Source organism: Columba livia, chromosome 2 (genome assembly GCF_036013475.1).
Source record: "Columba livia isolate bColLiv1 breed racing homer chromosome 2, bColLiv1.pat.W.v2, whole genome shotgun sequence".
NCBI classification, from domain to species: Eukaryota; Metazoa; Chordata; class Aves; order Columbiformes; family Columbidae; genus Columba; species Columba livia.
This window is the reverse complement of record NC_088603.1, coordinates 9,604,301-9,626,730: the sequence shown is the minus strand read 5'-3', so window position 1 is coordinate 9,626,730 and position 22,430 is coordinate 9,604,301. Positions and strand designations below refer to the sequence as shown.

At 40.1% G+C, this 22,430-nt stretch overlaps 1 protein-coding gene across 4 annotated transcripts in view; it reads right to left on the bottom strand.

Moving 5' to 3' along the window:
- Positions 1-401: 401 nt before the first annotated feature.
- RBM33 (RNA binding motif protein 33) overlaps positions 402-22,430 on the bottom strand; it is a 101,409-nt gene continuing 79,380 nt past the window's right edge. For 2 of the 4 annotated variants that reach the window (XM_065050452.1, XM_065050454.1), the window contains exons 16-19: positions 17,868-18,080; positions 16,240-16,428; positions 3,851-3,939; positions 402-3,653 (exon numbers count right to left, since the gene is read on the bottom strand). In XM_065050452.1, the coding sequence (XP_064906524.1) occupies positions 3,605-3,653; positions 3,851-3,939; positions 16,240-16,428; positions 17,868-18,080 (540 nt within the window). In that variant the 3' untranslated portion in view covers positions 402-3,604. The remainder of the gene's footprint in view (positions 3,654-3,850; positions 3,940-16,239; positions 16,429-17,867; positions 18,081-22,430) is intronic. The other 2 variants (XM_065050453.1, XM_065050455.1) reach the window with 2 other exon arrangements.

Genomic DNA, 22,430 nt, shown 5'->3' with positions numbered 1-22,430 from the left:
TGTCCAACCAAAAGATCCCAAACCTTTGAGAACAATATTACACGACAGACCTAATTTGTACTTGTACAGCGCAATGGAATGAACCTAGAAATCCCATGTCTTGGTCTGACAGTGCACTGTGTTTCCCTTTGAAGGTTAAAGGACAGAGATTTTTTTTTAATTAAAAAATAATAAATAAAAAATAATAAAACATTCTATTAAAGTACCACAGATCATACGGCCAATCCAATCTGTTAGTCAAGGCAAAATATTAGTTATAAAGTGAATTCTCAAGATGAAAACAAAATAAGTTGAAAAAAAAAAAGTTGGCTCCATATAACCACCTACTGGATTTGCCTATTAAAATCATTATAAAATTATGCTAATAAAAACTGAACAAATAATACACAGATCAGGATATATGTATTGACTTACTAGCATCTTTATAAAAATTTGAAGATATACACAAAAACACATCAACATTTATGGAACTGTATCCATTAAACTTATATAAGACAACACAAAAAACTAACAAATTGCTAAGATGTGTTTGACTGTAAGCACTTTGAGTAACATTTTAATTTTAAAAGGTCAATATGTACATACTACATTAAATGCCGTTTTTGTCTTTTTTTTTGTCATTTTGCATCGTATTTTGAACGCATGATAAAGAAAGAACAAGATAATGGTTGCAACAGATCTTCCAAGAAGATGAACTTAAGGTGTTCAGATTTAACTACATGCTGAAAGAGAACATGGCAAGAACACGTCTGTCTGACTTTACCTCTACTTCCCTCGGGGTTTTTTTTTTGGGGGGGGACAGCATATGGATCTAAAAGAGCTGTATTATCCAAACTCATCATTGCCAAGGTTCAAGTTAGGATTTGAGAACTAACGAACACAAACATTTTAACAAATGACTCACCTAACTGCTACTTTTGCTACTGAGTTTTTAAAGATATTAGAGAGGCGGTGACAACACAGGGTGTGTGTATGTATGTGTATAATAAAATGCATATAGACATACATACATATAGTATGTTTGCAGGCAGTAAGATACCCAGGTGCTGCAATAAACAGCTAAATCACCCCCAAGTGATCCGCCTGTTCTCTCCCTGCGCACAAACAACATCTCCTGCAACCACCCTCAAAGGGGATGCATCTGGTCATTCCACAGGCATTGCTTATGTTGCCTCCTACATTTAAATAGATCTAAGGCAATGTCTTTATTCCAAAGCTGCACATCGGTCTCTTAAAAAAAAAAAAAAATAAAATTAAAAACCCAACTGAATAAAAATTGTTAAAACTTAAGTTGGCTGAATGTCAGCCTCTTTGGGATGGATTCAAAACCCAAAGCAGGAGCTTTTCTACAAACTTCTTTGACTTTTGAATCAAATCCATATTTCTCAGGCTCCAAGAAACCCTCTAACCCCAATAACACTTGCTTCTGACAGGACAGCTGATCAACTGCAGATGTTCCTACTGCTGAACTCAGCTGCTGGCTTGTCTGGTGGCTGCATCTCACCCAGATTTCCAGACACACGCTACTCTTGCTCTGCTCCAAGACGTCTCCCCATGCTCATGACAGAGAAAGCTGGACTCAAACACTGGGGTGAATAACTGTTTAATGACTCGTCTTAAAGGTACTACTTTATTTCTTAAAAATAAAGATGACACAACCTGAGGAGGCAGCGTAGGGGTCCCAGTGCTCACGGCGCGAGGAGTTGACCAGCATGGGACACGTCACCTCACAAGAGTCTTCAGGGTTGGCTCCCACCGGGCACCTCCTACCTGCCACTCACTCTCTGTCCTGGGCTTGGGTCAACCCTGAAGCGCTAATAGCACTTTCTGTAGAATAATTGTGCTGTATCATATCATTATGCATAAATGGGGAGCTATACAGACAGGTGTAAAACTCACTTCCACGTAAAAATACTCATGAAGTTGCTGCACCTCATCACTAAGTTGTAAATGGGCTTAGAGTATTCTTTTTCTTTTTCCCAGTGCAAATATTTCCAAAGGAACACATTATTCTGTATTATTTCAAGGAACAATGAGTAGTTTTATCTAGAAGTCTTTTGACAGCATTTATTATTCGATCATTACTTTCAGTAACTTCTACTTAATGGAAAATCTGGACCAAAACTGTAATAAAGCCAATCAGGTCTTTATGACTTGGTTACCATTAAATCTTAAGAAAAAAAAAGCTCTATGCTACTATAAACTCGCTTAGTCCATCCTTCCATGCCTATTTTGGACCCATTCACAGCTGTTTCATTACATACCAATAGTGTTCTTCTGCAGTCAGTCAGATAACAAACCTATAAGGTTTCTATAAGTCCCCCCCTTCAAATAGTGTTTAAAAGTACTCCTAAAATAACAGATGAAGCAAAAGCTCAGAGTCTAAAAACTAAAGAAATGTTCATAAAAACTGGAATCCAATATAAAGATGACATTTTAATAAGTTTATTCAGAAGTAACTGAAAAAAACTGTTCTTTTGGCAACACCATCTAGATGGTTCTAACCAAAAGGAAATACTACGAATTTTACTTTGAATAAAATGTAAGCTCCTTAATGTTTGCACATAATTTTGGGGAACTGCCACATTCACCAGCAGATTCACAATGTCCTTACAGTCCTGTATGTATCGGGAACAACACATCAAACCAAGTCCTTTCAGTTACGGGTTTCTTATGGTTCAGCATTAGTCACAAAATAAATCTCAAAGAAAAAAAACTAATTAAAATAAAGCATAAGACAATCATGAAACGCTGCCCCAAAAAGAACTATTAGGAATGCGTCACTCTTCTGTGTAACATTTTTGAAATGAGCCACTAAATGTTTATTTTTCTTGTATCTGGCAACGCCATTTAAAACAACCTAGTTACATCTCGGAGTTCACTACCCCATGATGCTACTGAAGGGCAAAGATCCTTGTTTTTAAAAACCAGGGGAAGATACAACAATGTTATTCCTACACGGGCTTTTATGGAATAAGGGGATTTAGAAGGAGAAGATGGAAGTCTGTGGTGGAATAGAAAAATGCAAAGACAGACTTAACATATTTACAAAGATCAAAACTACAGTTTTCCAGTGTCACCTCCAAAGTTTCTCAGCATACTGCTATTCAGTGAAGTAAATCACATTTAAATCTATGCGAGAATACCTTCTGTGCTCTCAGATATACAACATAACTAACGTGTTTTGTTTAGAAAAGTGAGTTTTCATTCAAATACCTCGTGCTGAAGATAAGAGCAACCATTATCAAATATTCTTTGCTATGAAGAGAGTTTTTGAATCTTTCGATGTAAACGTTCTCTGTCAAGTCACTGTGGTCACACAGTAGGATCTTGAGGAACAGTATCTACGTGCATTGAAAGCATTTTGAAAAAATATCTGCAGTTCCATGTGGTTACAACAGAATGTGAACAACCGAACAGAAATTCCACCTTTGCGGATCCTCTCAAGTTCAGCTCTTCTGCAGGACATCTTGTTGCCTTCTGTAGTTCAACTGAGCAATTAAAGACTAAGCTGAAAGGTTTCACAACCGGATGGTTTTGCCCCTGTGTCTCCTGTAGCTCCACAATACGCTTCCATTAGTGTCAGGGTTTCTCTCAGCAGACATCACTCAACTATCAGTGCCACGTTTATGTGGGACAGATCTATCATGTGCCTGTTAAAAGTTAAAAGAAATTTAAACCTGGTACTCAAACTGATTCTAGGGTTGGAGAACAGACAAGGAGGTTCTATGAAGGTCACTAATAAACAGATGCTTGAATGGCTTAAGAGAAACATTGAGCAGACGAGACTGATTTAATCTTTTGAAGGAAGGGGAAGGAACTGAGGCAGCAGCAGCACTTAATTATTTACCTGTGGAATTTCTGTTGAAATGCTAAAGCATGTGCTGGCTCCTTAAATTTTGCTATGGCTTTCCGCTGTTGAGGAAGCATCTGTAAACTCTGCAGAGACAAAAAGCCAAAATATGTTTTTAGCATTCACTTAAAGTTCCACTTAAACCAATTCTGCATCAAACCCATTGAAATGTTGTCGTATTTATTTTCTCAGGAACAGCTAATGGTGTCCATGGAATGGAAACAAGCTTCTGAGATTGCAGTCAGAAACCCACCTCAAGGTGTTTGAGCTGGTGCATGAAGCAACTGTAGTAACTGGAAAACCCAGACCTATCAATGGTTAATCAAAGGCAACAGCTCTGCAACTCCATTCAGACAGATGAACCAAACCCTGCAGCCAAACTCCCTCCAGCTGAATGAGAAATATTCCAATAGACAGAGCTCAACTTCACACAGGAGCGCCTGGGAGTCATTCACCTGATGCACATTAAAGGGCTGGGGCTTTCCACAGGTTCAACAGGACAGAAACTGGAAAAAAGTGTCAGGTTTTGACCTCTAGACTGTGTCTCCTCACACTATTTTAACAAAAACATGCAGCCAGCTTTTGACAGACACCAACAACCACATGATGCCAATGAGATGGCTTCAGTTACCACTTCCAAGTCCTCCCAGTAACAGGAAACCACACAACACACATCTACCCACCCAAGTCCATGGGATATGTGCTTCCCATACCAGGAGAGCTGCATTTCACAATAGTGCAACTATCAGAAAACCCCTGTGTCACACGGAGGTCTCCAAAACTACAGCGTGCCTCAGCCAGGGCTTTGGAGAACTCATGTCCCTGCTCCCTGTTGCAGCAGGAGAAGTACAGGCAATGACACGATGATCTTAGTGTAGTCCTGTGGCCTTGGCAGTGAGGAGTTATCTGACTTTCTGAGGTTACAGTTCATACTTTCTTTAGCACTTCAGTTAGAACAGCGTATTTTTCAAAAAGACACTTAGATTCAAGACGATTAATTTTTACACATGAAGTATGTGCATGTCCAATAATCTATGAGAACACACAACAGGTATTCAGCATCACAGAATATTCAGGATGGAAATACTGTGATCCTGTCAGCCCACTGCCTGGGAACACAGGCCACAGATTTCACAGTAGCTCAGTTAAAACAGATCTTCTAAAGGCTTCAACAGTAATTTTAAAGCTCCATGTCACAGTGATTCCAGCAGGTTTTGGATGTTCAATGGCCTACACTCCAGCATGTTCAAGACAGAATTGTTCTCATTCAGCATCCAGTTTAACAGAATCACAGAATGTCAGGGATCGGATGGGACCTCAAAAGATCATCCAGTCCAATCCTCCCCCTAGGATTTTAAATTTCACCTGCAAAAACTCTGTATCATCATCTAGACTACTAAAAAAGTACCACACATTGTTACACAAACAATTGTTACTTGGGAAATGACAAAGAACCCCACTTGTTGATACTTTTTAAGGGTGACATACTTTGAGAACTCTCAGTGAAAGAATTTTAATTCAACTTACATGTTCCCTGCTCATTCAATCTAATGCAGCATTTTAAGCAAGATGTCAAATGCCTAGATGAAATTTGCTATTAAAATGGCCTACTTATATCTTTTATGAACAGGTAAGACTCTCGTCGATAAGATGCTTATTTAACAAGAGCCCTGGTACTTGGTAATCACATTTCTTCATTTCTAAACCTGACAATTCAGCTCCAGGCTCTCTCTGTAACTTATCAATCAGTGATTTAAGTCATTCATTTTGGCAACAGCTACTTTGCACCTTCTTTTAATTGACAGGAAACTTCCTTCTTGCCAGGAAAATCACAGAAGTTCAATACTTCCATCACTCCTGTGATTCCCAAGTGAAAGTTGAGGAAAAGTTAAAGGATTCAACAAACCTGATAAGCTTCAGTGGGTTATTTGCACTGGATAGTTTTTGGAAAGGTGCTATGAAAGAGAAGTTTAGCTAAGTCACAGCAACTTCTTAGTCTCTGAGCTGGTAGGAACGGGATTTATCTTTTTTTTTAAAAAAAAAAACACACTTGACAGATGATTATTTTTTTTTTTAAATCAGGAAGCTCTTGACAAGGTTAAGCACCTTTTACCAAAGAGAATATGGTCATGCCACACAAAGCACCAGTGAAGGACCTTGGGCAAAGCTCAGTTCTCCTGGAGGTTAGTTACCTGCTGGAGTGGGTGAAGGAGCTGCTGAAGTTTGTGTTCTCCTCCTTGACCGATGTCTCTTTATTATGATTTATAGAACTGGATCTAACACACATTCTCTTGACACCACTTTTCTGGCTAGAAAAGGACTAAAGACTAAGTAAGTCCTAGTACTAAGGACTAAGTTTTGAAGACAAAGAACTAACCACAGACATTAAATAATGAAATTTAGAAACAAGAGACTCGTAAGAATTAAAAAAAAATCTCTGAACTACAATTAAAAAAAGAAAAGAAACCAAGAGAAGTAAATCTGGCTCTTTCACTCCTTTCAAAGAGCTTGAAACTTCTAATATGAGAAAAACCTGTTTGAATCACTGAGAGGATGAGCATTTCAGAGACCAGTGGGACAAGAGGAGTTGGGAAAGAACCCAGGGATGCATCCCTTCGGCTGTACCCTGCCTGTTGCTGTCACCTGCTGCTGACCCTCACAACAACCTCAGGTCTCGCTCAACTACCACAGGACATTCTCCCAGTGCTTTATACTCCAGACTTCTGTTGTGATCAGCTCAAGAGGAGGAGCTGCATGTAGTGACTTTTCCCACAATAACTGAGCTATTGTTGCATTAATATTCTTGAGATGCACAAAAGCAAAATGTGATTTTTGAGTTTATATACTCATAATGATAAATTATTAAGAAACTGCTCAGTAATTAGCATATAAAAATTGACTAAAGGAAGGCAGCCTGGTGTAGTGCAGACTTATTAGTGAAATTAGGTAAAGCATGTAAATCTTATTATAGACAACTTACTTATACTTTCCTAAGAACTAATAAATTGTATTAAATGACTAGTTTGGATACTACGTAACAGACTTCTTACATTGTTTTACTGCTTTATTTTCCAAAGCAAAAAAAAAATTGCAAAGCTCTAAATAAATTTTAATTTTAATACTCAATTGCTTTGATCACAAGGCATCATTTCTTGGATAAATCTATAGAAAAGCATCTTTATAAGATTTAATTTCACTTGTCAACACAGACAACTGTTGAAACCAAAAGCCAACCCGTCCGATCCTAAACAGTACCCATTACACAGCCCACGGGTACGGCTGCAACTTCTACCATCAGGGTCTTCTCAACTACTTCAGTTACACATTCCTGTGCTTTAAACAAGAGAGACTTAAGAACTACGAAACGAAATAATAAATCAATGGTACACAAACACCACATCTCCAGTTGGAAACTGTTAGAAAAAAATTACTTCAAAGTGTTTTAATTCAAGTTCTTACCCTCCACAACACTCAAACCATGGCAGTGAAAATGATGGAGAATCACTTTGTGTTTGTTTAGGTATATTAGGTATACACACCTTATTTAGGTATAAAAAAAGTCCTGGTTTTGTTTAAACAAGAAACAAATTTAAGGCAATTACTAAGCTAAGTTACTTTGACATGAACACCACAGCCTGAAATACTGTAGCCTGAAACACCATCAATCTTTGCTGACAAACATTTCAAATATCTCAAGGTGAATCACAATCAACGTTGTGCTTTCTAACAAACCCTCATCCATCGTAACTTACAAATGTGAACACTATTCATCCTGCTAACAAAAGTCTGAAAAATTACGTTCTGATTTTGGGACAACATCTACTTATTTGCATGACTATTTGAACCGAGTTTTATGCTTAACATTGACTGTCAGGCACAGAACAAGCAGGTTTGATTTTGATGGAGTGTGAAGGTCCCGAGCTGCTGCTGTCCCACCCTGAGCAGATGGGTTATCGGTTGGGAATACAAACTAGTGTTCCACTTCAGTGGAAAACTGAAGTAAAACAACCCCATATTCATCCTACTGGATTATTTCTGTCTTCCTGAATTCAGGATGATACGCAGTTTAGAGCTGATCCTGCATTTAGATGATGTTAACAGCAACTGTCTGAAGAAAACACATTTTTTTTGGTGTAACCTGTGCAATTTAATTAGCTCAAAATGTTGTTCAAGGCATTATCTTAAAGACTTCACTAGTTTCTGATTTTTTTTTATTCCAAATACACCTGCTAGGGAAACACACATAAAATTAATTCTGCATATATTAATTATACCACCTCATTAGCTTAATATCCTTAATTTTTCCAACTTCTTAGAATAATTTGGCAGTCATTACTTTCAGTGCTAAAATTCAGTATTTCTAGCATCCATAACATTCTCAGGACAGCTTGAGTGCTCACACATTCATTACAAGTCGATCTTGAAACCACCTCCTAGAAAGCTGTTGTTTTAAATCATGCTCTTTCATCAACCAGACTACCCCTGTATTAGCCAGATTACTTGTAAAGAATGCCCTAAAAAGCTTCCAAAATTACTGGTACCACTGTCCAACATGTATCACTAAGGTAAAAACCTGTACATGTGCAAGCATTCATCTTCTATTTTTAAAGTAATACCTGAAGTATTGCATTACCTATTGTCAACCTGGCACAAAAACAGATGCTAACTTATAATGTTTTCAACACTATTTTAGTTTTCCAAAATATATCTAACTTTATTTCCAACACTATACTGTACATCAGGATGCATATAAACCTTAGTGATTTCTTTTCATATTGCCTATTTCTGAAGACTTTTTAACAAGTTAAGCAAAAGTTTCACTGAACAAAGGTCTTTTTGTATGATTTAATATATAACTAAATCAACTAAGCTAGTATTTGTACATTTTATCTATTGATCTGGTTTACTTTTTAAGTTAAATGACATTAGGCTGAAATTATACATGTTCAGAAACATGTTTGTTTGTTTTTAGTTAATGTCTAATTTCAAGAACAGAAATGACATTATTTTAAAGGAAGCAATTTAGTCTAATTTTTGGACTACCAACCTCAATGGCTGCTAAAACTTCTATGTGTAGCATGAAATTATGGATGTCTCTCCTACAAATCACCATATGAAGAACCTTGAAGAAAGAACTAACTATAGCATCAAGAGGCTGGGAAAACCACTGCCAAAGTAAGGTAAGAAAAAATATAGATCGGAGAGAAAAATATATATATATAAATGCTCAATGCGTGACCATTAGTAGTAAGCACAATTTTTAATCCTGAAGAAAATATTTCTGCTTGGCAATGTTTAACATGGTCAAGATTTACAAAGTTCTGGTTTGCTCAGAAAATACTTTATCCATCATTTGAATCAACAAAGACAGACGGACCTACAGCAAGTCTCTGCAAACATACCAGTCCTTGGTGACAGGTGCTAATCCTCCTCTACCACCCCATCTCCAAAAGTGCCCCAGGGATGGCCAGAGGGGACCCTGTCAGTGATCTGTCCCAAGGTCAAGCCCCTAAGAGCCAGTGCCACAACTCAAATACCTTCTTATTAGTGGTGGTAGGCTGTTTGTTCTTTCTTTTTCCTTATAGAATCTATATGATTTCTGGTTTACACTTTAAGGCTCGAGCAATGCCGTACTAGAAGCATAACTATGTTAGAGGCAGATGCATTCAAATCTATGTTAAATCCTCCTGTCCATAACGTTCGGATACAGTGAGTACTACAGATTAATGGCATTTCTGAAAAAGCATTTCAGTGTGTTCGTTTTAGAACTGAGGTAGTATCAAAAAGAAGCCAAGTGCATCAGACAGGTCTTCATATGCTACCAATGACAGCTGCTTGCTCATTTTCAAAGAATACATCATAGTAAAGTAGTCCTTAGTCTTACAGTCTTCATTATGATGATAAAAATATGAGTCTATCTTTCCCAAAGTATCACGTCTCATTAGGAATTTGATCTGAATTCAGTATTACTCTGTTACCTACTGATTTTGCAGGATGCCAAAAGCTGGTCGGGGAGGCAGGACATGGCCAGCCAGGCAGCGCTGCCTCCAGAGACCGGCAGGTTCCACCCAGCATCGCTTGACCTCCCAGTTAATGGGAGGACACTCACGTTTCCTCCACAGGAGATACCCCTGCTGCCACACTGTGCTCCACTGGAACCTTCTCTTAGCATGAATTCCTAAACTGAAATATCACAATCCTCTCAAATGTCACAGCTCTGAGCAAACAACTTCATTCGCATCTTCTCTTTCAGTTGACCCAGTCAGACATTCGCCAGAGGATGAAAACCCCTTCCCGGATCCATTCAGGTGTAAAGGATTGACAATACACAAAATAACTTCCAAGGGATTTCAAACAACTGGTTACTTTACAGATTCGGGAGTACAGATCTACTGCACAGCACCCCCTGAGATCAACCTGAGATCAGGGGTTTTCTGGGCATGTTCCCATTCGGCTCTGCAGAACAGAGATTACATTCTGACACATTCTCAGCTTCAAAAATAAAAAACTGGTTTAGGCTGAGAAGGCCTATATTATATGGAAAGGATTCAGGCAGCACAGAGCTCACGCTGATCTTGGTTATCTCCTTTTTCTGCTTCCTTAGGCACCGCGCTGGGAAGATGCAGATCTTGTGCTGAATGGAAAATGCAACAATCAACCAGTATTTCATGACCATTCATGCTTTTGATTTAGAGTTTGTCTACAACTGCTTCAAAACATACTACGTAATTCAACAACTAAAATAAAATAAAATAAAAATCAATTTTTTTCTGCAGCTGAGCTATTACCAGTGACTAAAGCATGAATATCATAGAAGGACCATTCCCTCTGCACTTTTCTTTAGACCTGCCCTCAAATTTCTCCTTTACACACATTCTGTAATTAAATCTACGCTTTTACAATCTCAATGAAAATAATATTGAAACAGCCTGTATGACCATAGCAGTGCGATAATCTCTAGTTAAGCTTCACTGCAAAACAAAGAGCCTCGAGACAAGCAGCAGGTCATCCATGAGCAGAAAGCAAGAGATCTCTTGCAGAAAGCAAATATCTTTGACACCAAAACTCTCTTAGGTTACACAGATAGGAGGAAGTTACAAGGAAGATAACAGAGCGCTGGGAGATGGAAACCAAATAGCCAGGAGTGAGACTGGAGCAAGCACCCATTTCAATTATAGGAGACATATGGGAAACAGAAGTTTCCTTCCTTATTTTATTTTTTTCCATGAAGCCAATGGACATGTACACTCAGTTCATTGGTTGGTTTGGGATTAGGAGAGGCAGTGGCAGTCCAGACAAAGCTGCTAAAAAAGGGTCTATGCAAAAAAAGTGTAAACTTCCCTCACTTTCCAACATCATCTCCAGTGGGTGACCCAACCTGCTCTGACCCAACCTGTTCAAACAAGTTAAACAGCAGCACGGCAGGTGTTTTCTAAAAAATATCAGATTCTACTTATTCTTCCCTCCCATCAATAAATGCAGACACATTTATTTATCCTCACAGTCTCCTGACACCTGAAGCATCTTTCCTGGGAGCAACACTTTCTACCCATTATCAACAGGCACAAAGGCTGGGCCAGAATGTATTTATTTTATCCTCAGCTGTTGCACCTGATCTCTTCCTCACCCTGTTCATCCCTCCTGCTTTTCTTCCACCTTTGACTTTCTATTATCTGCCTTTAGAAGCGCTTAACTCTCCATCTCCATATGCAAGATGAGATGAGAAGGATGTCCTGTCACTGCAATGGCATCTCCAGCTCACACGCTGAACATTATGGACCATTCTGGAGCTGCTCCTTCTCCTCCTCCAGCCCCAAGAATGGAGCGGGACTGCCCAGGTCTTCTCCCACAGCTTCTGCAGCAGCTGAAAATGTTTGTACAGGTCGGAAGACGATGGAGGTCACCACACCAGCCCTGTGCACCGTGTCACATGGAGAACTGCCCTGCTGATCCTGCAAGAGCACTCGTGTTCCGGGCACTTGTCATACTGACACGTCTTTGAACTAAAGATAAATCAGCAATTTTGAACATAGCCAGTGCAGATGGCTGTCTTTACCCCAACTGAGCACTAGGTAGCACTGTCACTCTAAGAAAGCAACGAGAAGCGCATCAACAAAGCAACTGGGTTTCCCTTTTACAACCAGAAACGACTATGTTATCAGAGTAAAATTCATATTTGCAAAACTACTCAGAAAACACTTACAATTCCAACATGCTCATCACCTCTGATATATAACCCTGGAGTTTTCTGAGTATTTCTCCATCTCCATTTGTTTTTAACATCAAAATTTATGCTCTTAAATCCTCACAAAGCAATACTTAGATTTTGCACTCATGTTTTGTGTTTGCAACATGCAAGAAAATATGATGGAAGATGACAGAACATCTCCACAGAACAATCACTCAGTACTCAAATTATCTAGAGATATGGTAAGTGATCCCCCTCTACCTGCCACCGTCCTAAAAAGAAATAATCTGAAGGTAGCAATAAATAGCTTAACGCAAACCTCTTTAGACAATATAAACATGAAACCTGGATTCAAGAGCACCAACAAACGTGCTGAGTTTTTCCATGACCTTTGTAACTTATTAGTAATCTACTTCAGCAAGTGGTTCTGGATGGATGTGCACTGAATGTCACTGCTCCCGCACAGTCCCCAAGAGGCTCCATGTTGGTGGTGTGCTCAGAAATCTTCTGTGCTTACCAACACTTTGGAATGCAAAATTTTATTTATAGTATGTAATTATTTTAGATTGAGCCCTCCGATTTTACTGCAGGTACATTGTGTATATCTGAAAGCTTATCCTCCCCAGAAAGAGTCTTACAGCAAACCGTATGCTGAAAAGAACTTTTCCTGCTAATTTAATCATGTTTGAGTTGTAAAGTGCAGCTATGACTAAGGGGCTGCTCCTGAAGCCCAAAAGATTTTCTCCTATCCTGCATCTGGAGAATATAATGGTATTTTTTTCTCCTGTTAATAACAGAGCAGCTTTAATGAAGCAAGGATGAGAATTGAAGTTTTCAGTGACTAGGCAACAGTGGGTATTTCAAAGCTCATATAAGAGAAAATATAATTTTCTCTGTATCTGGGTAGAGAAGGGAAAAAATAGTGAATTTCCAACTTCAACTGTAGAAGTCTCTTCCATCTTCTTATGCATGCCCAGCTATTCCCAAACCCTGACTTACAGAACCAGCACCTCAATGTGAGCTGATGGCAAAGCTGAGAGCACTGAACGTCATAAACTGAGGGAAGTTTTCAATTTCCCTTCCCCAGGTTTGTGCAAGGTCCTTGTACCTCGATCACCATACTAACACAAAAAGGCTAAAAATAAAAATCCAACCCTTCTGCACACAGAAAAACAAAGTAATCTCTTCCTCCCCGCTGATAAATTATAGACTTTTTCCATAAACAGGTTAAAACTTTCTGTTATGCCAGCAAAAATCCTTGTCCTGAGAAAATGCATTAGCACACTGCAACAAAATCAGGAGCCAAATTACATATTTGAAAAGAGGAGCTGCCATGGGATCAGTCGCTCTACGGATGCACCAGGACGGAAGGTGCAGATGAAGCAGAGGTCCTGTACCAGGTGGGATGAGTGCTCACGATCTGTCCTTGTAGTCAAAGAGCAGAGAGCTCATGGGGAAGTCTCTCTTTCCCCCTCCTCACTCCCACATTCACATCTTGACTGCATCAAGTATTGATACACAGGCAATATTCAGATTTACGAGCTCTGTTTGCACACCACTTGGAAGCAAGATGCTTGTTTACCATGTCCTACAGTTTAAGAATCTTTAGGTTAAACTAGGGATTTGGGTGTTGGATAATCGGTACATGTCATTTCAAGACACCATCCAGGCAGGAAGGTAACTCCTTAAGTTCTGATTCTGATTAGAAATTTATTTTACAATTGCAAAAAATCAGCATGAGTTTGACAGACCCTCCCCCAGGATAAATAAAATTCAAGAAAACAATGTCTCAGAGTTCAGCTCATTAGGGCAAGTTTTGTTTAACATAGTCAACAGCTGAACACAGGATATATTACATCTTAAAGACGGAGCCAGCTACAACTGACTCACCTTTCTCCCCTCTCATTATCTCTTGAACTCCACCTGAACCAGCTAAAAACCTGGGCACCTTGCTTAATTTCAAAAGAGCGGCTAGAATTCCTCGCTGCGCAGTTTTCTCACAACAGCCATCCCCCCGAATCCCTCCTATTTCAGTTCGCCAAGCTGCCACACTTCATCTCAGAAGACCAGAGCTCTGTACCACCCAAGATCTCTTTTCCCTGCTCACGGCCATGTCCTGTCATGTGTTTCCATTACTGTCCCCACGCGTGAAAGCCCCAAAGCCCACCCAGCAAGGAGCCCTGCCATTCACTACTCATTCTCTCCAGCAGTTCACTTCTATACTCCACCTTGTAAATCACTTATATGAAACACATTTTAAAGGAACAATGAGGAAATAATCAAGTAGAGTATCCATCCAGTATTGGAGCCTCCTGACCATTCCCAGTTGCATTTTGTACAGCACTGAGTACAAACACTAGTGAAAATATTAATTTACAGCCACAAGAAAATTCACTTGGGCACTTTGGGGTTTTGACCTGTTTCAAAACCTAGCACCATCTGTATACAAATGATTACTGCAAACAGGGACAACATGGATTTTCAAACATTTTGTTTCCTGTTCTTGCCTCACAAGGCACTTAAAAGTTGCTGCTACCTCTTCCTCCTTTGGTGTGTTACCACTGCTGTGGCACATCACGGTACCAATAAAAAGAAAGTATTGCTTATGATGGTCCCAGTCTCACATTCTTCCTACAAAAGGATCTCCTGCATATCTCACTAGCTACACTTTTGAAATATCATTCAGTCCCAAACAAGCCAGGAATTTTCTAGCTTTCTACAAGTCAGACATGAATTCAGGTGCACGATTAGCACAAAAGCTTTCTGCATCGTTAGCTAAATTCAAGCATCTTTCAAGTACAACTTCTAGATATCTGATAAGGGGAAAACAGATGTTTTAGAAACCACAATTTCCAAAGCTATAGTTGACGCTGCTGCAAGAACACAAGTTCTGTAGGATGCAGGGATGTCTCAGATCCCACTGGAAAATGAGTTATGTTTGTTTCCTCTAAGCATACCCTTCTACGTTGGTCTGCGACACTGAATTAAGACACCAGAGTTTGGAGTCTGCAATGGGGCAGCAAGTACCAAATAAATCTTTTTAGCACATTCTCAATAACTTCTCTCAATTGCGAACATTTGCTAGCAGGGTTTCTATTAATCTCCTCATATTCTCATGCAAGATTTAGCAAGTATATGATGAATAAACGTGCTTTTGAATGGTATGAATAATTTCCTGAAGTACTAAAGAACATGAAAGGACAAAGTATTTTGCAAAAGTATTTTTACTTTCACAAACAAATTAAACCTATCTGAATTGACAAGGTAAATAAATCAGCATTATTCCATTTACTAAATTGGGAAGCAGAGTGTACATCTTTAGGAGAGTTGTGTGATCCCTCTCATAATGAAGCCTCACAGAACAGCTCCAATTCATGCATTGCATTTGTTTGAAAACGTTGACCCTGCCAAAGGGAGCAGCCAATGCTGAAAAGAAAATATAACGGAAAAGCTCTCCTAATCTGTATATTTCATTATTTATTGGATGACACTTTCAAATGCAGTAACAATAAGTCAGACAGGGCCTCCTAAGCCCTTCGGTGCTTTGAAAACCACCTCTTTTCCTCAAGTCAGCTTAACTGATCCATCAGTTCTAGGAGGCAGTTTATGAACAGAAGCTCCACTGAGTGTGTGTGTCATAACCTTGCTCACAGGCCTCTCCTAAAGAGAACCTTCTAAAAAAATTAAAAGAGAATCCTTCAAAGGACACTGTGTTTTCATCTGAAAAAGTAGATGGTGCTACACAGTACAAACTCTCCACTGGGCAGTGGCCATTAAGTGCTCTTACCCCAGAACTCCAATGACAGAAAAAGGTAATCATCAAAAAAAGAGGGCAGGTGCAAGTCAACAATAAAATCAAGGACAGCAATTTGCTTTGAAATGATTATTTGGCTTTAACAACCTCACAGAATTGACAGGCTTATATTGTCTAAGAAAATAAGAGATGGCACAGGAATTCTGAAATGAAGGAGTTTGTTTTGCAGCAGGAACGTGGTGGTTAGCAAAATCCCACCGTACCTCCCGTGCCGCAATATCATCATGTGCTTGTCTTTGCTACCAGGTGTAGCTTGTGTGGGTGGGGGTGCCTTCAAACATAAATTACCAATAAACACACATTGTATTTAGTGTCAGGGAATTAATTGAGCTTTCCAGAATGAAAGCCTTTTGGCACAAAAATGATAAACGGAGGTTGACCTACCTGAATGGGTCCCACTGACATCAGCAGGTTTTTCAGTTGGACATCAGTGGTTGATGAAGAAAGCCCTTCAACTGACACAACACAGGGCTGAGGTTTGCACTCGACCACTCGCAGGTTCTGTTTATTTGGCATCAAGCGTCCTCGGCCCATCTGGCCTGCTACTCCTCTGCCTCTGCCGTGCATAATGACCTGCCAACAACAAAAGTAACAGTATTTTGATTTACTTACCTAGGGCTTCTGCTCGCTGCATTTGACAGATGATACAGAAGTTAGCGATTTACTTGAAGGCTTGATTAAAGTATGCGTTGATTTAAAACAGCTTGTTGCTGTTTGCTGATTTGAAAGGCCACTTATTGACATACTCATCCATTGCTTATATAAACCTTTTTTAGGAGAACAGCAAGTTATATATTGGGTTTTATATATATATATATGGCATTGAGGATAAAAGCCTCAGCTTTAGCATAGATCAACCAAGCAATGGAGAGTCTCAGCCCAAAATATATAACCTTGTTTTCCACACTGCTCACATTAGCAGCATGTGTTCAGCTCCTATATTTTAAGTCTGGCCAAAAACCAACCAGTGATCCCCTCTCCTTTTTCTCTTCGCAACCCACAGGCAAATTTAATGCACCCACAAGACCAGAAAACTGCTTCAACTGCCTCCAGTATCTACTGCTACCAACTCTTGGGCTATTATCAGGATGGAATACTTGCATATAGTGAATAACTTTAAAACAATTTTTCAGTTTCTTTCCTCCAAATCCTGTAGGATCTGGCACCACAGTATCCTTGGGAGAAGGATCAGAGCAGATTTAATTCTTGTAAATTAAAAGTTGAACAGTTGGAGAGAGGAAAAATAACAACGAAACAGAGTGACAAACATTAAACAGAGTTAACACTCAACATCTAGTTAACACTCAACACAGTTTCTCGGTTCCTACTTAGAAACCCTATGGAGGGTAAAGACTTTTCACATCCCTCCACATCAGCAACGGAATTTTATCCTTACATGAAGCAAGAAGATTATGGTCAACAGTTCAAAACCAAGGTATAACTTAAAAGCCAAAACACCAGCTATTTTCAGGGATCGTGCCATTTCCAAATGCAGAGAAGGCATAGGGCAGTGCCACTCAAATCCCCTCCCTTGTTCCTCCCAGTGCACCACCAGTGCAAAAACCCAGTTACGAGATCACCGACTATTTTGAGTGATACCAACTTTGAGGATCAACCAAAGAGCATCCTGAAACAGCTGGTTTGTGCTTCTACCTATGCAGGAAAGAGCCAGAGTAACAGCTAAGCACAACTTCAGAACAACTCCTGTTTTTCAAGCCAGAAAGGACGTCAGACACCACCTCCTACAGCGGCTATCTCGGGACACACACATTTCTCCCCCAAGGAGTAACTGTGCTGGCCAGCAAGTCAGCAGATGAAACAACCTGCAGGCATCTCCAGTCTGTGCTGGGTACAAACAGGCCTCTCTAGATTAAAAGATTTATATGCAATTATGCATCTCCTGGGTCATGCAGCCCTGCGCTAGCAATTGACAAACAGAATGCTAATTATTAATAGAGCAACAGAGCCAGACAGTCAAACTTCTAGCAGCAATATGCATCTAAAAAGATCACCTTTTTAGGCTGATGGAATCCCTGGATGTTTTTGACTCCTTGAGGAGCTGGTGAATGGATCTGTGCCTGCTGCTGCTGCTGTTGGTGCTGCTGCTGTTGCATTCCCTTTGTCAATGTGACCTTCCGCACTGGCTGCTGTTTCGGCTCCGGGGGCTGTTGAGGCTGCTGGGGTTGGCCCTCTGGGTGAAAAAAGCCATCATCCTCTCCCCCCTGCTGAGATCAACAACACAACAGGCGGCTCAGTGTCCAGGCACCGCAAATCCTCCTCCTGAGCAACCTCCTGCCACATCCAGCTCACCCGGCCCACAGAGAACCTGCCCACTAAAGCAAACAGGGCTCAGCCTGGCAGCCTACAATAAATCCACGGTATCTGAGTACAGTTTGCTTCATTTTGACTTTACTAGAATGACAATGCTCAATAATGTCATTTCAGATACAAAGCAGCAAGGTGTTTTCACTTGTCTTTCCAGATCATTCTTCTTTCCAGCGTTATATGTGAACTATGGTGGAGTTACAAGAGACATATACGTTGTAGGAGGAGGAGCAACGAACTGCAAAGGCTGGAAGAACCAGGCATGAACTCTGCTCATCTTTAAAACTCCAACCTCCCCTTAGTTAAAAACTGGTATTTATTTTGAAGTGCATACTTATTCTGCCAACTTCTATACCAGCAGCCTTTGAAGCAGCTTCCTTCCTCAAACACTGTCTGTACTTGGAGTAGTTCTTCTCCAAGGGTTTGTTTGTTTCATTGCTCTTATTTATAATCACAAGCACAACAAAACACCACCTCGGTCTCTCTCTCATCCAACACAGCTCTTTCCACTACATGTCTCAGTGCAACAAAGTACAGTAAAAGCATAAACTGAAAGCACTGAATTCCCTTATGCTGCCTCTAGCCAAACAGTTCAGCCTTTTCTACAAAGACAGGTGATCCTTGAATTTCTGTCCCGCTATCCAGATGAGATGAAACACTGAAATACATCCTGTAGGGCAAGAGAAAGGAGAACCTGACAAAGATCAGGTACTTTTGCATCTATAAAGCTCATCATATTATTGCATGGTTTCAACAGCAGCATGCATAACTTAACTGGACTCCAACTTTAGAACTCAGATACTAGTGAACATTATATCTGCACGTGGAAGGTTTTGTCAAAACCCCTAATCCACCTCAGGTAACCCTGCAAAACCTCTCAAATACAAGGCACACCTGAAAGGGGCAGGGGCAGGAATGAAAGCACCTTTATTTACACAGGATTTTTTTCCCTTTCTTTATATATCCAGAAGTCAGAACTCCTTTTGCACCTGGAACATGTCACCAACCAGAGGGCTTCACACCAATTGGCATGTTTTGTGTGGACAAGAAGACAAAATATACGGCTGCAGAAGGAACAGGTTTATGGTCCAAGAGTGAGAATCTTTTGCTAGAGTATAAATCATTATGTCTCTACTATGATTACACAAAAATGAAAGAAACACCTACTGAGGACCAGTTACCAAGTCTCTTCACCATCATTTGAAGATTAATAGTCTGGTACAGATGATATCTAGGATAGTCTCATGTTTGCAAATTCACTAGTGCAGAATTCACGTCCCTAGCTCACGTTCTCTGTGTTACCAAATATATACAGGCAATGGCTTCTCAATAACTCAACTACATCAATCCCAGACAACTGAAATCCCAAACAAATCAGCTTCATCACCCCCCATGTACCATCTTCAAAAGCCCAATCTGTCACTGGGAAAATCACCTTGAAGCTCTTCCCACTTAAGGGCTTTTGTCCAGAGTGTGTAAAGCAAGAAAGCAACAGAAAACTGCATCTGTTTTTTCCACTTCTAATCAAATATATGTTTTTCTCTGCAAAATGGAATGGATTCATGGCTTCACAGAAAATGTTTTATATATAAGCCTTTGAGAGTAGTAGCAACTGAGAAATGATAAAGCTTTCCCTTCTGAGTCTCTCTCTCCAATTGCTGCTCAAAGATACAAAAGCAACAGCTCTCCTCCTCTCCTGAAAAACTCAAACATATGCACACAAAAAAAACTTTACCAGGAAACCAGCATTTAAAAAGCATTTTAGTCTTAGTTCTAATACCAGCATCACCATAAGCCCTACACCCTGATCAGATAATTTCTTTTATTCAACAATACAGCAGCTGGAAAATGATGAAGCTAGGGACAAAAAAATCCTAGCAGGAATTTAAACGCAATAATTGGGAGTTAAAATCTAATCTCTGCTAACTGCATGCTGTGAAAAACAACCACAAATACTTGCAACCATTTATTTCCGAACCAAAATGCAATCCCAGCACAAAGGAAGTGTGGGAAGCATCTGAGAGTGAAGCCCTCAGGTACAAAACACATCGAACGTGCTCATTACTAAAACTTCAAAAGCAAATTTGTCATGAAAGGCTAGGATGGCCAACAACCACCCAGTATTTAACTACCAAGCCTAATTAGCACCAAATAAAACTGTATACACTAAGCATACGACTATAACATAGTCGAAGGGATAAGGACACAACATGGGCTCACATTCCTGAACTATTTGAGAGTGGTTTCCTGCTGAGGTCTCAAATGCCACCTTTGGGTTTCAATGCCAGCATGATGCTTCCACAAAACTCTAAAAAAGGTAGAAACATCTCCAGACTTTTTTATGAAATAATACATTTCAAAGTTAAGAAAACCTATACAAAACAATAAAGAACATCCATAGGTTAAGGGAAGGGGGTGGAACAAGGTCTGCTTGTTCCTGCACCAAGAAGGAAGAACGGGCAACTGGATCAAACCCCTTCTCTGTCCTATTGCCCTGAACATCTGCTGCTTTTTGAGAGGACTTGAGAGGGGAAGCAGAGATGGACCTGCAGTATCACTTCTCAAGAGAGGTCTGTGAGTGAGGGACTTGGTGCTCAACGACTAACACTAAGTCAGCAATACATTGCTTCGCCTCGCAGACAGCCCTGGCTTCTACTGACAACAAAATCTAGTGGTTTCCTTAAGAAAATGAAAATCAAAAGTGACTCCTACGTCACTTAGAACACTAACAAGCAAAACAGCAAAGCCTCAGATAACAAATTTTAGCAGCAATTCCTTTTTCACTGGCTAAAAACAGGGCTGGGCAAGAACAAGTTCTGTCCAAGCCAAAATGAACCACCAATGTAGCAGCATTTAGTGGCAAATTAGACCTGCCACCAACATCATCCTTTAAACTTCTACGCAAGACAATTAGTAGCTACTTCAGGCATCTTCATGAAGAACTATGTCAAGCAAAACACCCACAAAGAGCTTTTAAAATCTGGACTTAAAGCTATAAAACCTCAGAACATTCATTACAGGTCTCATGCTCATATGAGAACATTAACATTTTGGAGGAAAAGACTGTATAGATGACTATACATACATTGACTCCTGATTTTCACTCCTGAGGTATACAGTGATCTAGCACCCAGAAGGTAAATCAAAACCACAAAGCCACAGGCAAGCAGGTCAGTGAACCCAAAATGACGTCTAAATCCTGGACACTAAATTACTAGCATCTCTTCTACTTAAAATGTCTCGGTTTTAACTCATTTGAAATTAACTTTTGTTTTTTCTAAAGACAATTTCTGTATTGCTATTTTTGTTAGCTTACACCACCACCCTTTGCAAATGTATGCAGCAACAGATGGAAGTATTAAAACTTTACTACTTCTTTTGTGAAAATGCAATTTTATCTGACCTTTTCTATAGCATTTTGGGATGTACAAGGCGATACTACGTTTTTCAGACATGCATCTATTCATCACCATGGCCCGCCTCATACAATTCGATGCACAAAGTACTGAAACCAGGTAGAAAAGTTCTCAGTCCACCAATGAGGCCTGAGACTGGTTGATACAAGCTCTGATTTTATACTGTAAATGTCCTCTACAGAAAAGTGAATTTCCACTCTTTGTCTGCAAACCAATAATCACAGAATCACAGAATGTCAGGGATTGGAAGGGACCTCAAAAGATCACCTTGTCCAATCCCCCTGCCGGAGCAGGAACGCTTAGATGAGGCTACACAGGAATGTGTCCAGGTGGGTCCTGAATGTCTCCAGAGAAGGAGACTCCACAACCCCCCTGGGCAGCCTGGTCCAGGCTCCGTCACCCTCACTGAGAAGAAGTTTCTTCTCGAATTTAAGTGGAACCTCTCGCGTTCCAATTTGAACCCATTTCCCCTTGTCCTACCGTTGACTGTCACCGAGAAGAGCCTGGCTCCATCCTCCTGACACTCACCCTTTATATATTTATAAACATTAATAAGGTCACTCCTCAGCCTCCTCTTCTCCAAGCCCAAGAGCCCCAGCTCCCTCAGCCTTTCCTCACACGGGAGATGCTCCACTCCCTTCAGCATCTTTGTTGCCCCTGTCCTTCTGGGACTGAGGGGTCCAGAACTGGACACAATATTCCAGGTGTGGTCTCACCAGGGCAGAGTAGAGGGGCAGAAGAACCTCTCTAACCTACTAACCACGCCCCTTCTAATCCACCCCAGGTACCATTGGCCTTCCTGGCTACAAGGGCACAGTGCTGGCTCATGGTCAT